Source organism: Brachyhypopomus gauderio, chromosome 13 (assembly GCF_052324685.1).
Source record: "Brachyhypopomus gauderio isolate BG-103 chromosome 13, BGAUD_0.2, whole genome shotgun sequence".
In the NCBI taxonomy this organism is placed as follows: domain Eukaryota; kingdom Metazoa; phylum Chordata; class Actinopteri; order Gymnotiformes; family Hypopomidae; genus Brachyhypopomus; species Brachyhypopomus gauderio.
In genome coordinates this window covers 16,540,456-16,558,108 of record NC_135223.1, presented here as the reverse complement: position 1 = coordinate 16,558,108, position 17,653 = coordinate 16,540,456, and the positions used below count along the sequence as shown (strand labels likewise).

Sequence of the window (17,653 nt, the reverse complement as noted above, 5' to 3'; positions counted from 1 at the left end):
ATGAGAAAAGGCCTATCCTCATTATCACACATACAAGAGCTGACACGGCAGGACACCACCAAGCCAAGTATAGTACCATGTGTAATGAACATGGGTTGGGTTGATCCCATGACTGCTTCTCTCTCGCACATACACATGGTTTCTACCTTCGTAGGTACATTCTGTCTAGCTGAACATATTTTATGGTGTAGTTCATCTGTTAAAGACAAAGTCAAATGTGTTTTATCACTCTTATAAATCTCTGACCCAGCACTGACACTGACGTATTGGTGGCATGGTAGAGGGCACTGTGATGGTATGACTGCTCGAGACCATTTCTGCACTCATAAAATGGCTAACACAAACTAAGCATGGCAAAACATGGGTTACTGTCATTAACCTACAAGATTTTTCGAGTAAATGTTTTAATAAAGCGGATGGTGAGGTTAATATTTTTATCATAGAAATGTATGGCTAGCTGTTGCTTGTTTGACTGATTCAGCAAGCTGGGGCTGCTATTCTCTCTTCTCTCTTGCATCTTTAGAGAGTGTGACCCTAAGCAGATCCGCAACTGAGCTGCAGTTAGCATATTCAGGTCAAACTTTGAGGAATCACCTTTTCTATATACATTGCTGTGCTGAGCTAAGCAACGATGGGTTCACAGGAGGCCTGTTGGCCGGTCCATTTCCCTCAGGGTGGATGAAACGAGGTGTGTCAGGGTGGCTCCACTCCTGGTGAAGAATGGCACTACCATGTCCTCCTCAGAGGGAACTGAGGAGCTAGCGTCTGCATTAGTACTCAGGTCAAGGAAGTAGACTGCTGTCTGCAAGTCAAGGAAGTAGACCAGCTGATTCCCCATTAGAAATGGATGCATTCCCCTCCCACCCAAACACCAACCCATCGTAACATAGCTCACCACTTGTCACAGTTTGGGTCAAACGCCATTAGGGGTGAAAAACACAACGATAACCTTTTCCTTGATGCTCCATCTGCATCTACAGTTTTCCACAAGATTTGTTTTTATGCTAATCTCGAATTAATCACCTACTGTTTTTCCTGTGGCTAAGACATAATTCTAGTTGAGTTAAATCTCTACCCTGGTTGGCATGAGGGTAGTTGACATGATGTGAAAAAGGCATACACAGTATTTACAGCTAAACAACTTCCCTTCTCATGGAAGGCACTATTAAGGGACACAGAACTGAACATTGCACATACTTAGTTTTAATTATGTAAAAGAATTTTGCTTTTCGTATATATTTGCTGTCATGGTAAAGCACAAATCTGTGAAATACTCAAAAGGTCAAATGAGTTTCAAATGCTCAAATTATTTTGCTCCAGGGAACTAATTTGTTTTGTATTTACAAAATGCCCCAATAAATCAAATGTCTTTCCTCTCTGTGGACAGAGTTGGAAGAAGCCCAGCAAAAATGCCCTCCTTGCTGGTACGTGTTTGCCCACAAGTACCTGGTATGGAAGTGCTGCCCTGACTGGATCAAGGTCAAGGAGTGGGTGAAGTTCATGGTGATGGACCCCTTCCTGGACCTGGCCATTACTATTTGCATCGTGCTCAATACACTCTTCATGGCCCTGGAGCACTACCCCATGACAGAAGAATTCAACAAGATGCTGTCCGTGGGAAACCTGGTGAGTAAGCTCTGTAGTAGTCAGTATAGTAATGTGCATGACAGGGGCTGGCAGGGATGGTCACAGACAACCTGCATTGTCTTTTGTCAGTTTGAACAGTGCTTTGCTCTTTTTTTTTTTGGTGGGGGGCAGCACTCTTTGCTCAGGAAATGCATCTGTCGGATTCTGCTTGTCTGTTCACTTGTTAAAGGGGCATCTTCACGTGTAGCAGCCTGCTCATTATATCCAGCTCAGTGCTGCTTGCATGCAAAGGCAGCACTTTCCAGAGTTTAATGTTCACTAAAAAGTGATAGTGAGAGATAGGCTTGTTCACCATTCAGGCACTTTCAGAAACAGAGTGGTTCAAGAATGAAGTATCTGCTGGAAGAACTTGAAAAAGTCTTCCATTTGATAGATGTATTAAAAACAAGGCTTAAAATAACTTTTTTTTTCTCTAATAAAAAACAGAGAAATCCATGTGGCATTGTTTGATCTGTCAAAAATATACTGCAGAAAAATGCAATTAAAACACAAATATGACAGTGTGCACACTGGATCTGCTTAAATATTAAAATGTATACAGTGCTGTTTCCAAAGCACACCTGTAAGGTGAAACATCTTTTGCACGTGACATGCAAGCAGTACCTTGTTAATGTCACCATAATGCATCACACTCCAGCCATGTGGGAGCAGCAGGTCTGTATTATGTCTTTAAGAGAGTTATGCCAGGACAGTGCTGCATGAATCAATATGTCTCTCTCCGCTTGGTGGGCTCCAGCATTTGTACATGCTAGCTGGTGTTTATCGAGCTGGAGACACGGTGCGTCTCGCTCCGCCTGTGGGGTTGAGGGAACATATTGGCCGACGGAGCCAGCCAGTGAAGATATATGCCGCCTCCCGTGGTAGTCATAGCTGCCGCTTTTGCATGACTGATGCTATTATTGACTCTGTCTCACCTCCATGTCCACACCGCAACGCAGTGTTGGTTCTGCACAAGCTCAGTGCTGTCAGGTTCCGGGGGGCAACTGCACTCTGAATGCAAGATCTGAGCCATCTGTGCCCATCACAGTTGCACTGTGCTCACAATTGTTGTCTGCTCTCTCTCTCTCTCTCTCTCTCTCTCTCTCTCTCTCTCTCTCTCTCTCTTTATATATATATATATATATATATATATATATATATATATATATATATATATAAAGCATCAATTAAATAATCATTTATCTCTATGTGACACTATGTGATTAAATGATTAGTGGATTACTGGATAATCACCCCCCAAAAAAGATTTTTTTTGTCCTAAACTCTTGGCTGCATTTAAGGTGCTTCTTGTTTTTTTGCAGAAATCTAGATTATTGGGCATTGCTATTATGTGTCAGTCTGATTGACACTTGACTAAAGTGCCTTCACTATCTGTTCCTATTGGTGGGGTTATCCTTATGCATCCCAGACACACTCCTGTCTAATCTGTCGAACAGACTATGCTGACTGCTGTAGACAGCTGTGTTGATGGCCATGGCTGGCGGCACATTTCATCCTACAGTGAGAATGTCACTGAGCATCTCCTCTACTGCAACAGGGGTGGAGGGGGGGTGTCCTCAAATCCCCAGAAACGTATTGGTGGTACCGAGGAGAGTCTGGCTCCTGGGGAGATGCAGAGAGATCGGCAGGAGCCACTGAGTCACTGAGTCAGCCTCTTGATGAGTCAGACTCTTGTGTACTGTGGTATACTGTACAGTTGATCAAGTTTCTGACCTTAGGAATTTTCCTTTGTCGTGCCTGAGTATCTGAGTGGTTCCTCAAAGGCATTCATATTTGAAAAAAAAGCTATGCCAGTGGCTTTTTGCAATTTTCATAAATGCAGTTTTCATCTTTCTCAGACAACCCTCTTTTTCTGTAACACAGTAAATGCGTACACTCCGATCAGAAACAATTTAGTCTCAGAATAATTAAGTGGATAAATGATATGAAAACTATATTAAATTCAATCAAATACAAACTCTTGTGCAGTGTTGCATTTTATTAGAAATATTCATAAGGAAAATGGAGACCCCTTCCTTAAAGTCTTCTTTCTGAGAGGAATTCTAATAGCATTTGGCATCAGCCTATCAACACCAAACAGAAGTATTATCTAATTACTCTCTGAAGATGGAAAAGAGAAGGCAGCTCTTTGTTATGAAAATGTGGTAATCAGTTGCCAACTTGAGGTAATGGAGAATAATATATAATATAGCAAATTCCCATCCCACACAGGATGTATGTAGTTGAACCATACTTAAGTACTGTGAAGTGTTGATCTGGGTTTCAAGTTTTGTAAGCATCAGTGATATCTGTATCCAGGGCCGGAGTGGGCCCCTTTTTCAGCCCGGGAGTTTCATGCCCAAATCCAGCCCAAAATAATTTTCCCCTCCCAATCAGCCCAAACTAGAGATTGACATGAGCCGGCCCATCGGGAATCCTCCCAAATCTCCCGATTAGCCACTCCAGCTCTGTTTGTATACATCATAATATATAGCTATCTTAGAGCCACAGGCAGTGATACAGCCTCTGACCTAGTACTCGGTGTGTGTTTGTCTGTGTTAACATTTCAGTCTTATGGAAGCCAAAATTAGTTATTATATGCTGAGGATGATGATAATGATTTGTGCTGTGAGGTTTTAAAAAAAGAAAGAAAGACAAAAACAGAACTGACTTCAAAGAAGCCGGAAGAAGCCGTTTTTGCCAGGTCTCCACGTTGCTGTTCAGATTAAAGAGGAGATTACGAGACGTGGAAGAGGCATGCTGGATTGGAGCAGCTGAGCACATGCAGGGCTGATGTAATATGGACGTCTGCGATGTCTCACAGGGACATGACTAGTGACAGGGCCAGGCAGTGTTAAAAGGCCCAGCTCCAGTTGAGATGTGGAACTACCCAGTCTCCCCCACTGATCGTGTCACGTATCACATGTCACATCCATGAACTCATCCGAGAGCAACAACAACCAGAACGACACACTCTTCGGGACAGAGAAAAAGGGAAGGAATAAAAGATCAACAAAGAGCAGACGTGTCCCAGACGCTGCAGCTCTCTATAGCCCTGTTCCTCAGCAGTAGTGCTACCCGACGCCCACTGTCATACATGGCTACAAAAGGCCAATAAGTCATGGTTGAGTTAAAAATGAAGAGAATGTGCCTAATTGAAACAGTACAATGTTATATAAGTGTCATGTGTTTGTTTGTACAAATTGTGCTTTGGCTTAAATCGGTGTAGAAATAGCACTATAAAGTATAGACTGCTATTAGCTGGGCCGCCCAATGGAGGATGGGTTCCCTAAACACTGCCTAGGGGGGTTTTCCTTGCCTCTGGCTTGCTCATTAGGGATCTGGACCCGTGCATTTGTAAAGCTGCTTTGTGACAACATATGTTGTAAAAGGCACTATATAAATAAATAAGACTTGAATTGAATGCATACATAGGCTCTGGCTTTAAATCTGTTGTATGAAATCTTGCCCCTTGTGCGCCCCTGCAGGTCTTCACGGGAATCTTCACAGCAGAGATGGTCCTCAAGATCATCGCGCTGGACCCGTACTATTACTTCCAACAGGGGTGGAACATCTTCGACAGCTTCATCGTTTGTCTCAGCCTGATGGAGCTCGGCCTTTCAAACGTGGAAGGCCTGTCCGTCCTACGCTCCTTCAGACTGGTAATCTCACGTGTCTAATAGCCATGCTTTCTGCTCAGGGCACAGACAGACAAATGCCCTGTTTATCTTTTAGGCTACATGGTTTAAAAGTTCTTTCTTAACTTATTTAAGTTTATTGCTTCAATATTATTTAAAGAGGTGGCAATGCAGTGAAATGAATTACTAAATACCAAACTGATTAACTTACTAGTGATTCACCCTTACCATTTTGCCTAAGTGATCCTTTTTCTTCCGCAGCTGAGAGTCTTCAAGCTGGCTAAGTCGTGGCCCACCCTTAACACGCTTATTAAGATCATTGGGAATTCTGTGGGCGCTTTGGGCAACCTCACCCTGGTTCTTGCCATCATCGTCTTCATCTTTGCCGTGGTGGGCATGCAGCTGTTTGGCAAGAATTACGAGCTGTGCGTGTGCAAGATCTCCAAGGAGTGTGAACTGCCACGCTGGCACATGAAAGACTTCTTCCACTCCTTCCTTATCGTGTTCCGCGTGCTGTGCGGCGAATGGATCGAAACCATGTGGGACTGTATGGAGGTGGCGGGCCAGCCGCTCTGCATCCTGGTCTTCATGCTGGTCATGGTGATCGGGAATCTTGTGGTAAGTGTTTGTTTATATTTTTCCTCTTGTGGCAGTTTTAATTATGCTTTGACTGTTTGCTGTGGTGCTGTGCTGTGCTGCTGATCAATGTAGTGTCCGATCAGATATTCAGTGGTGTGAAACAGGTCCGGCACACTGGCAGGATGAACCTTTTGAAGCATGTCTGGAGGGGCTACTGTAGTTTGCTTTATGTCATTTTAGAGCTGCCATCTTGACTTGTAGATGGATGGCTTCCCTGAGGTCAGCTTGGCTCTGTTTGGCCAGTGCAAACACATTCAACCCGCGTTCCCTGCTGTCAGCAAGCAGAGCGAAGAGCCCACAGGATCAACAGCTCCCATTTTCACTTCCCATCGCCTCACTCTCTCTGTTTGTCCGTCTGCCTTCTATCTGTCTCTCTTTGGCCTTCTGCATTGCTTCAGTTCTCTCGATCACTCTCTCTTTTTATCAGTCTCTCCCTCCCCTCCCGGCCCTCTCATCTCATCCGCTCTTCTGGGTCTGCTGTGGCTAAAGTCTTTGGCAGGCCCACACTAACTATTTTCTGTAAGCGAACAAATGGAGAAGCCCTTCTCGGGGGCCTTTTACTCAAGGGTCTTCTGACAATTAGGTGCCTGCATCAGCTTTTTATATAAAGTGTTGGCAGGCTGTACCTACTCATTTAGGAGGTAGGGAGGTGTGTGTGTGCGTGTGTGTATGTGTGTGTATGTGTGTGTGTATGTGTGCGTGTGTGTGTGTGTGTGTGTGTGTGTGTGTGTGTGTGTGTGTGTGTGTGTGTGTGTGTGTGTGTGTGTGTATGTATGTATGTATGTGCTAGCTTCTAACACGAAGCTCTGATAGGAATTATAAAGGCCTATTTCTATTGTAAATATTTTAAAATGTATTATAATTATTAATTGAATGCATTAAAATACATATATACAACCATTCATGTCACCATATATTAAAAAAGCAGATTACTGTTCTTGTGAACATAACTTACAATGTGACAGACACTTCTGGGGGATTGCCTGTGTGGTAGAATTCAGCACAGATATTTCATTACTTTAACACGTCTGTGAAACATGCATGCCTTTGTCGTGTGAAACTGAAGACATACACAGAAACAGGATCACACACATAAACCACAGCGTAACAATGTGTCCACTGGGCTGTCAGCACAACACGTTTTCTCTCCTGACATATGGACAGGTGCTGTCTCTGACCCACATGCTCTAGACTATTAAACGAGGACCTCTATCACAGTACACACGTGTGGCATTGCTAAAATATTCAAGTTCTGACTTAACGCTTACCTGCCACAATTCCTTTCTCAAAAGTAAACAGAGGTCAAATGCTTATCATTTTCTTATGGCTATTATTTTTAGACCATTGAGTCTAGTCACCCTAGTGACTGAGGAGGACATGGACTGTGAGAGAGACTAGGTATAAGACTGTGGAGAGCCAAGGTATGTGGTTTAAGACTGTGGAGAGCCTAGGTATGTGGATTAAGACTGTGGGGAGCCTAGGTATGTGGTTTAAGACTGTGGAGAGACAAGGTATGTGGTTTAAGACTGTGGAGAGCCTAGGTATGTGGTTTAAGACTGTGGGGAGCCTAGGTATGTGGTTTAAGACTGTGGAGAGCCTAGGTATGTGGTTTAAGACTGTGGAGAACCAAGGTATGTGGTTTAAGACTGTGGAGAACGTAGGTATGTGGTTTAAGATTGTGGAGAGCCTAGGTATGTGATTTAAGATTGTGGAGAGCTTAGGTCTGTGGTTTAAGACTAGAGAGAGTCTAGGTATGTGCTAAACTTTAAGAGGAAATCTGGATAAACATCTATAACATTTTAGCCTCAAGTATGAATATTTATATGTTTTACACAGCAGAAGATGAATGAAAGAAATAACAGCATGAAATGAATATAAAATGAAATCACAATCTATGGATAATATTAGATTTTCTAGAAAATAATTAAATTATTGAATTTCTATAATAAAAAACAATTTCAGGTTAGTATGAAATGCAGGCATATGCAGTGGGTCAAAAGTCAAGTTTGATTGCAGTAGCTTAAAAATGAAAAGAACATAAAAGCCAAATGGAAAGATGAAAAGAATAAAAATGCAAGATAAGACAGATGAGTGATGTTATTATGAAATGTCATGTATGTTTTATTAAAACTATCTTTATAAAGAATATGATGACTAACTAGAAAATCCAAAGAATATCAAAGATAGTGGATTAGCAGGGGCAGATTACTGAATGCTAGTAAAATGCAATGCATTAATTTTAAGGGTAAAACAAAATATGGGTGTGTATTTAGCGTATGTAGTGTAGTATGTAGTTATATATAAATATATAAACTATTCCCAAATAAAACTGCTGTTGCATAAACTAGGATAAAAAAAATTGTGAGCCTATATGAAAAGTTGGTGATCTCCATGTCTGTCCCCTGATACAGCAGAGCCATCACTAGGCTCAGCTGATGCAAAGCTTTTGTGCATGTGCTTACGTCTTTCTGTGCCTAATTGGGTCCCACTGAAGGTGGAGCATTCACAGGACAGCATGTGGTGTTAACAAGCCCGTGTCTTTCTTCAGCTCTGGCCTTGCCTCTGTGAGGCTACTGCAGCCAGTAGCAATTACCCAGCCCTGTGCACTGACTAATATTATCTTTCTCAGTGGGGCCGCATCCACTGCACAGCATAATTTGCGTATCATTTGTAATGTATGTAATGCATGTTTTCATCTCTTGCTTTATTTCTCTCGCCCCTCCCCTATCTCTCTCTCTCTCTCTCTTTCTCTCTCTCTCTCTCTCTCTCACTCTCTCACTCTACACAAACAATGCACACACACACAAACTGTCTACACTCTTATGTGTTCTCGATCTTGCTCTTCTGCAGACTGGTTGTGAGAACTTGTAGAGATATATTGAATTACATCTTTGAGTGTGTCTGGAGTTGCTGTATGTCTGTGATGTGTGCACTGTGTTCTGAGGGTAGCTTGTTAATTAGAGCTGTTATTTGTAACTTAGAAGCCCAAACAAGTACAATGCTCTACTTATACAAAACTCCACACATTAACACACAGTGATTGATCTATGCTTGTATCTACCTAGCTCATTGTTTACTTAGAGAATTTTTGCTGACTACAGGATCTCATTCAGACTCGGTCCACTCATTCATTGATTTAAATGTGCTATCTTGAGTAGGCAGTTAACTTTTATGAGGGATTTTTCCTCCTAGTCTCTTTGCGATATAAACCCTGATATGCTCCATTTCCTGCTCCTGTCTGCTGCGTGATGTGGGTAACAGGTGTGACTGCCGCCCAGATACCAAAACGGGAGTGTTGTTTCATTTGGAGCAGAGTAAGAGAATGATGAGGGTTAGAGGGCTGGCGTGCCACAGAGTCCACCACACTGGGGTGTGTGCATAAACACAACAAAACTGGCCCACCTCCCTCAGCCCAACAAACACTCCTGTGCCGGTCCTGGCCTTTTAACATGAGCCACGGGAACCTGATGTCTGTATATGGGTCACTGTGGTTCAGGTGTTTTTCACCGTGGTGAAGACCAATGCCAGGTTCCACCCCTTCTCTAATCATCTCGCCTAATCTCACTGGATATGTTAGCGGAACAAAGGGCATGCCCAACAGAGCTGAGTACCCTGAGGGGGGTGGGGTCAACCTTCAAGCAAATAGAGCGGGGAACCTGAAATATATTTGAAGTTATGCGTGTGCTGTGTGTGTGTGTGTGTGTGTGTGTGTGTGTGTGTGTGTGTGTGTGTATGTGTATGTTTGTGTGTGAGAGAGAGAGTGAGAGAGAAAGAGAGAAAGTGTGTGCGCATGCGTGTATTTTGTCTGCACACTGAGCGTGTGTGTACAGTCATCACTCCAGATGGGTGTGGATACGCTTCGGGTCGATGCACCCGTGTGAATAATCATGATTATTTAAAGCAGGGCTCTGTAACTGAAGAGGTGAAAGTGTCATTATGCAAAGGGTAGCTTCCCAGATGCCCACTAGCCCTTTCTGTGTAGAACAGGGGACTCCATTTGTGCAAAACAGCGCCTCCCAATAATGCACAGAGCAGAAAACCATGTGGGTAAGAAAAAAATATTTTGCAAAATTTTTTTTTTTTTTTGCTTTTTGCTATGAAACATAGAAATAAGTTCTCCTTGACTTTCAGAACTTTCTGTTAAATCTCCAAAGTATTTATGTGAACATTACAAAGAGGGGAAGAACTCAGAACTGAAGATGTGCAAAACTGGGAACTGCCAGACTGTAAGCTTTCTGGGAGCAGAGTGTGTGTAAACATCATTCCTCTTCCTTCTGTGAACATTCAGACTCTGTCATACCTCTTTGTATTCCTCAAAGGCTAAGCCATCTTTAGCAGCGTGCATCTCAGACGCCTGGGTTGTGTTCACTACAGCCTCACTCAGGAGTCCTCTGGAAGGGGGTTAGGATGTTACAGGGTGTGTGGGGTGCCTCTGTTGTAGTGATGCCCTCTTTACTGTACAGCTAAGTGCTAATTCTGCAGTGGGCCCACAGGCAGTTAACACCTCAACGCTTCTGCAGGGCTGTACATTCCTCTCACTGAACACCTTGTCTGTGGTCTTGAAGCGTGACTTCTACTACTACTTCTACTTTTTCCTCTGTGTTATGTATCCTAAAGAAACAAGAATACATTGACTGATTCTGATTAACTGAGAACAAAACATTTATTGTTAGTGGGTCAAAGAAAAAGAGGAAAGGTCACATAGTCTGAAAACATCACATACATTATATTCATATGTCAGGGGTGTGAGTGAAGGTTCTTAGTTGAAGGTTCTGGGAAAATGCAAAAAGGATCAAAGGTCAGGGGTTAAGATATTACTGCATTAAATATTGGACAACACAGGCAGTCTTATTTCAGACCTCCCATATGGGATACAAGTATCTAGAGGAGTGAGAAGCAGAACAGCAATATTCTTCTTATCCAGCTAGCTCCTTATGATAATATTATACATCCCTACTGTAAAGAGATTAATTCATGGAGCCAGACAATGGAGCACAGATAAGCTACTTAACTAGGTCTTTCAAAGGCCATTGTATGCTCCTTTAACACTGAATAGCTTTCAAAGAGGATGTTGTGTAAGTGATATAAATAAGTAAATGTGTTAAAGCATGCAAAAGTGCTACTATGGTACATTTATTTTTCGAATTAAGTCATTTGGACCAGCCTGAGCACCCTGGACCACCGGAGGGGTCAAACTGTGTGTTCCACCCACTCTCCTGTAGAGAAACTCTTCCTGGCTGCCATTGAGAATTTAGTGACAAGCGAAATCATGACAGTCATCAGCTGTTCTGCTAGACTGGGTTTAGTTTACTGTTTCCGAATTGGTTCAAACTAAATAATCAGAGGTTTTATGCCAAATATTTGTCAGTTGTTTCTTAAGGCTTATAAGCTACTCTTATAAGTACCTTTTTGAGTAAAAGTAAAAACAAAAGCAATTTTATAAATTGTGTGCTGCTGGTTTTTCATCTGTATTGACTAGAGGGCGCTGTGTTGCCCTGCTGAGCCTGGGTTCCTCTCAGCGTATCTTCTTAACACTCTCAGGGAGTTTGTCCTCACTACTGTGACTTTCACTTGTTCAGTAGGGACCTGAACCCAGATTCTCTGTACATAGGATTTCAGTAACGTGTTGTAAAAAGTAAAAAGTACTGTAAAAATGAGTTTGAATTTGAAATGTTTTGAGTAAATGTACAGAAGCTGATTGTTACATTAGCTGATTTATACATTGACAGAGATATATTCTCAGCCTTGGTCTGTTGGAAGCATATGCAAAAGAAATCTAGTTAAAACTGCATCCCCTAAATTAAAATATTAATACATTTGAAGCTTAAGAGGTGATGTTTACTTCATTTTGAATATGAAGTTGACATGGTGCCATTGGCACTAGGCAAGTTTAGAGGGATGTTTACCTCTGACTGACTGACAGACACATCCACCACCTGTTGTCTCACAAAGGTAGAGTCTGATAACACTGGTCAGCTGCCCATGTTGTGCTGCATAGATAATGCTCTATTTATAGCGTGTGCTCTGTACAGCTCGCAGTGACTGTGCTGGTCTCTCCACTTCAGTGAAGGCATGTGAGACGCCCAGTATTACAGGATAAGCTCTGTGTTCAAATACATCACCTCCCTGCTCATTCACCTGCAGACGACTGACTCTGCATTGATCTTCACGTCACGTTGGAGAATGGTGGCTTTCACCTTAATATCTGGCAATCTAGCAGGTATCCTCAGGCTTACGGACGTCACTTGTGCATATAAAGAAATTTAGAGTGGACCTGAACTGGAAATTGGCTCAGACTCCGTGTAACTTCCCTACCGAGTGAAAGGACGAGGCACTTCCAAGAGTTTAAATTTGTGGAAGCTAAAAAAAAGCATTCTAATTGCATTTTAGATATTTGGTTTATAATTATAGATCTCATCACTATGTTTGTCACTATGTTGAAAGGGATGTTTTGGATTTTACCACCCATATGTTGTCTAGAGTCAGAGGCCCAGCACCAGCCAGCAGTCCAAGGACTCTGCATGCTCGTTCATTTAGACAATGTTTTATTTTTGTTTTTTACACGAAGAGCAAAGGATATACAAATTAAAAAATTGTTTAATTTAAACAATTAAAATTTACTGCCATTCTTCATGCATCAAATTTCTCCAGAATCAGCTGCTTGCATCAGAGGTTGTAGCCCTGCCCCATTGCTGTGGTTGGCTGGCCAGGCTCATATCCTAGCGAATCACTTTTCTACCCTATCTGTTCACAACCACAGTTGATTTCTATTTCAGACATATTAATTGCAGAAGAAAGCCACATATATCAAAATTTTTTCCCAAAAAGAAATATCGCAGCACTTCTTCCACTGTGATGTGCTCGGGCGAGAGGTAGCTTGTGATTCCTCTGGCATATGTCCCCTGCCGAGTCCCTCTGCTCCAAGAGCCCACGTTCCTATCAGTGGTCTCCTCCTGTGTTCCCGCCAAATGGCATCATTAGCTATCATGGGCACTTAATGTTTGCTGAAGTGCATTATTTCATTATATTCGCCTCAAGTGGACCGGAAGGCTTCATGGTTCAGTGCCCAGTTTTTCTGCGCTTATTGCCACGGCGACAGGCAGCGAGCGTCTTGGCCCTCTGTAGGGTATTCCCAGTTTGATAAACATAATTCATTTTGCTCAGTCAGGGAAAGCACAATGTGTTGATAATGCAAGGGCTTAAGTAGCATGTCAGTCAAAGCAGGAGGTCCTGCTAAGGGAACAGCTTCGCTCAGTTCTCTCCACTCTCAAAGGCACAGTGGATATTTTCTTAAGAACATTTGTGTGACGTTTTTGTACTAAAGGCAAAAATTGCAGTTTTAGTAGAGTACATGTTTATCTAGGGGCTGTCAAAAGTTAGTGGAGCATTTAATGGGTCTAAATACTCACCTGGATGCACATGTAGCAGTTTGCTTTTTTTGGTGACAGCGGGGCAATGGAAGGTACATCACAAGCCTACAGTAAGTGTCCTTTTTCTATTTACTGGCATAGTATTGCTCTTAAAATGCATCTCAGTAAGTTTCTCTCCATATGTTTGCTCAAAGCCTGACTGCCTCCACGTCCACGTCATGTGTGGTGATGGGACTGTGAGACTGGGCCCATGAGCCAGACCTGGCTAAGCGAATGCAGAGTTCCCCCAATCTGCACGAACTGCACTCCCACTAGCAGCCATGCTGCACGCCGGTATGGGCCTGGTTCAGAGCGACCCGCCCCTGGCTGGCTGCGACTGGTGCGCCCCGGAGAATTTTGCTTGGGATGTTCCATGCTTTAGTGAGCCTAATGCAGTGCATGTGCATGAAGCAGGAGAGACTCCTTATGTAGTCTATTCTGTAGGGGGGGTCTAAGCTAATGATGTAACCCTGCATATTCAAATAGAGAATGAGTCTCAAAGCTTGTCATAGCTATTGCAAATGGCTATATATTGGATCAAAAATACAGTGAATGAGGGAGTTTGTGCATGTGCATAATGGTTTTAATTTTTCATATGGGATCTTTCATACGCATTATGAACTGTTCGTCGGTCTTGCAGTTTGTAATCACTTCACACCAGTAGCTAAGCAATTAATCAATGCAATGGACACGTGGCCTAATCTCTCCTAACAATAAAGGCATTGCAGCCCACAGAAACATCATCTTGTGCTGGCAACCCATGTGATGACAGAACGTTGACTGCCACCGATCTGCAGTCTCAGTGGAGACAAAGAGAATGAAGAGGTAGAGGGGAAAGTTCTGGAGTCAGACTTCTGCTTCCTGAAGGCACAGCTAGCTGGCTGCCGTGACGATGAGGGCCATGCCAGGGTGTGTCTCCCACCGGTTAATCGTACATAATTACCCAGCGCTGTTCACCCGAGGGGAACACACCAGCCGAGCACCAGGGGCGTCAGCATGTTACCAGGCTGGAGAGTGCCAGAGCAGATATAGCACCAGGGGCGGGGCTTCCTGCATGTCAGTTTCACGCTGAGCGGGGGCCAGTCTCACAGATCCCCTCATAAGAGCTGAGTGGGGGGAACGGGCTGATGCTAGATCACCTTCAAAAGGGATCGTATCCTCAAAGCAAATTACTCAGCCGGAGTTTAATCAAACAAATTGGCAGCTGCATGGCACATCTCACAGGAGAGACACCTGCCGCAAAACACCCTTCCAGTCATCACTGCCTGACTGTATGTCTTCTACAGACGTATGTGACTGCAGAATTGGTCTGTAGAGTTGGGTGGGTTATTCACCTACAGAAAAACAAGGATGGAATTGTATTATAGGGGTTCTGAAACTGTATAAAAAAAGATTAGTCAAATATGGTTCTCAGACATTTAAAAATTGTTTGAAGAAAGGTATTCAAGGTAAATATAACTCTATAGAGTAAATACTTCTTCATATCAGAATGTAAATAATAACATGACACATTTATAGATGGTCAAAAACACCTGGACATTTGTGCCATCATATAGTGCAACATAGGATATTTATGTTCCTCTAATACAGATGACAACTAATTTCTGAAAATATTTGGTCTCACAACTACATATATAAGCACATACTATAAATAATAAGTGTAAATCAGTTACTTTATATGTAAAGAATAAGAAGCAATACAGTGATCTGAAAGCAAGAAGAAAGTCTCAGTTATCGTGGAGTTAAACTGCACAGTCCCAGATGCTACAACCTTAAGCCAATATGATTTGATTGGTTTAACCAGCTGCTACTTGGATTCTAAATACACAGATCAGTAGCCAACATGCAATAGTATATCTTTGCAGATGTTTACTAAAAAGTACTGATTTGAATGTATTCAGCTCTGATTTGAGCCACAAACTACATTCTTTCCTGTTCAAACCTGTTCAAAGCTGATTATTTCTTACAAGATAATTTAGCTCAGGTGACTGTGGAGCGTGTGATTGAGTGAGTAGGAGTGTGTGAGGGGGGTGGGGGTGCTCTGAGGAAATAACTCCGGCAAATAATGTCTTACTTGTTCAGGGTCTCTCGGCTTTGTCGCTCACCCCCCTTTGGTCCTTTGAACATACCTAATTTGTCTGTTTTGTGCTCCACGCCCAGCTAATCTCCCCCACATGGCCAGTGTTGAAGCAGTCCTGCGTTCAGTCCTGCGTTCAGTCCTGCATTCAGTCCTGCGTTCAGTCCTGCGTTCAGTCCTGCCTGCGTGCGTCTCCCAAACCAGCCTGCCCACCGTATGCTGCTGCACTGCACTAGCTTCTCTCCTATACAAGCAGAGAGAGCTGCTCGTCATACAGACACTATAATCACAGTGGATATCCTCATTGGTCTGATTCACTGTATGCTCTTTTTTTCATTCTGGCTTTAGTAGTTCCCTTCAAATTGTGTGCAGCATTGAAAGTGAAAGCTGTATCACGCAGTTAACGGCCCAATTAGGTAAATGGGGTGGGCTCAGGTGGAATCAGAGCAATTGGTATTATTTTTTCCAGTTGAAATGGATGGATCTTGTGCTTTTTTAAGCCCTGGTGAACCACGGGAGTGAAGGCAAAGGCTCTGATGTCTAATATCATCAACACTCGGATCCACGGGAGTGAAGGCAAAGGCTCTGATGTCTAGTGTCATCAACACTGGTGAACCAAGGCCAAAAGGAGGGCAGGGGAGTCATCTCACATATTGAAATGCCACGTTGGTGACCAGGCTGTGATTTATTCCCAGTAAGGGCCTTGGCTTTGCTAGAAAAAAGGACACTCCTTGTTGTTAAGGGGAAGAGCTTTGGACTGGCCATGTTCCTTGCTCTTAAAACATCGCTGTATGATGCCCCGTCTTCGCCAGCCTTTATATTTTCATTTTTCTATTTTTTTAGGCCCTTAATTTTTCATGTTTTCGGAGGGATTGTGTTCGCATGAGCCTTACAATGCATTCACATCTGTTTGAAACATAAATCCTGTCTCACCACATGGTTAGAGCTTAAGCATTAGGAATAATCCTGTGTAAGAGATCAGTATTGACCATGCCTGCCCAGCAATGGGAGGTTCTAGACTGCTAGGCCAGTCTTTGTCAAAAGGAAATAAACACATCGATCGTGTGGAAGCTTCGGCCGTTCTGAACCCAGTGGGTCAGCGCGATCAGAATGAGTTTATCGTTTCCTGTTGCCTACAGGACGAGTTCTTCAAAACAAACCTGACCTCCACGACATTGTTACTTTAACCGAAAAATACAGCCTGGGTTATGTTTATCGGAATAAACAATTAAAAGCCGCCTAAACATTTAAGAAAGCCCAGTGTGCATTATTTAGTATGCACCTGTAGTGACATAATAGCACAGTTTGGTCTTCCTCAATATCATGCAATGTACAGTATGTGTGCTATGTTAATTTTGAACTGGGCAAAATTGTGTGTGTGTGTGATGTCAGTGTCCCGGGGAGTCTGGTTCCTGTTGCCTGTGAACTCTCCATGGGTTTATTGAGCAGCCCTGCCTCTGTCTTATCAATGGCCATTACCGCTCACATCTAGAGGACAGTGGTGTCCATCGGATGCTGGACACCACTGGTGGGCTTGAGGCAGCGTTTGTAACACAGGGTTTCCCCATTATACGCACCATTTTTCATGAACTGAGAACCTGTCAAAGACAAAAGAGTCCAACGGGAGACGGGCCAAGTCTAAGACACTGGTTGGAGAACAAACAAGAAACATTATCCAGAGATGTTATCACAAAGGCTCGTGCGCTCGACATGCTCCAGGCTGCCTCAGACTCCACTGGTGAGCAGGACCTTCTCAGTTACAGCTGTGTGCAGAGGAGCAGACTCCTGCTCTAACCAATACATGACAGCCATGTTCCAATTATATATTCAGTTTCAGTTAATATTTGTGATTCAGTACAAGTTTTCATATTTAAACAACAGAATTTAGTGACCATGATGGATTACTTTTCATGTATTTGTGCTCAATTTTACACCAAGTTGTGGCCATGTTATTGTCATGTTCTCCTATTGCTGTTGTTGCAGTGTTATATCTCTTCGTTACTGCACAGCAGTACCATCTGGCTAAACATGGCACCACATCTTTGCTAACAGCAGGTCGCACAGTTAGTACTTACACCGAGCACCTTGCAGTTCTCAGAAGTACACAGAGTTCACTTCAGCAGTACAGTCACTTAACTGAGTGCTGCTGCTCTTAGAGCCAGGGCAGGAAGTGACTACCGACAAAAACACGGCCCAACACAACCTCCAGGACCCAGGTCCATGAACAAAAGATAGGACAGCTGGAAGGTGAACCCAAATACATT

The 17,653-nt window shown here is 43.1% G+C and overlaps 1 protein-coding gene across 2 annotated transcripts in view; it reads left to right on the top strand.

The window, feature by feature from the left end:
• scn5lab (sodium channel, voltage gated, type V-like, alpha b) overlaps positions 1-17,653 on the top strand; it is a 100,944-nt gene that overhangs the window by 51,174 nt on the left and 32,117 nt on the right. For both annotated transcript variants that reach the window (XM_076971290.1, XM_076971289.1), the window contains 3 exons: positions 1,388-1,626; positions 5,115-5,288; positions 5,526-5,882. In XM_076971290.1, coding sequence (XP_076827405.1) covers positions 1,388-1,626; positions 5,115-5,288; positions 5,526-5,882 — 770 coding nt within the window. The remainder of the gene's footprint in view (positions 1-1,387; positions 1,627-5,114; positions 5,289-5,525; positions 5,883-17,653) is intronic.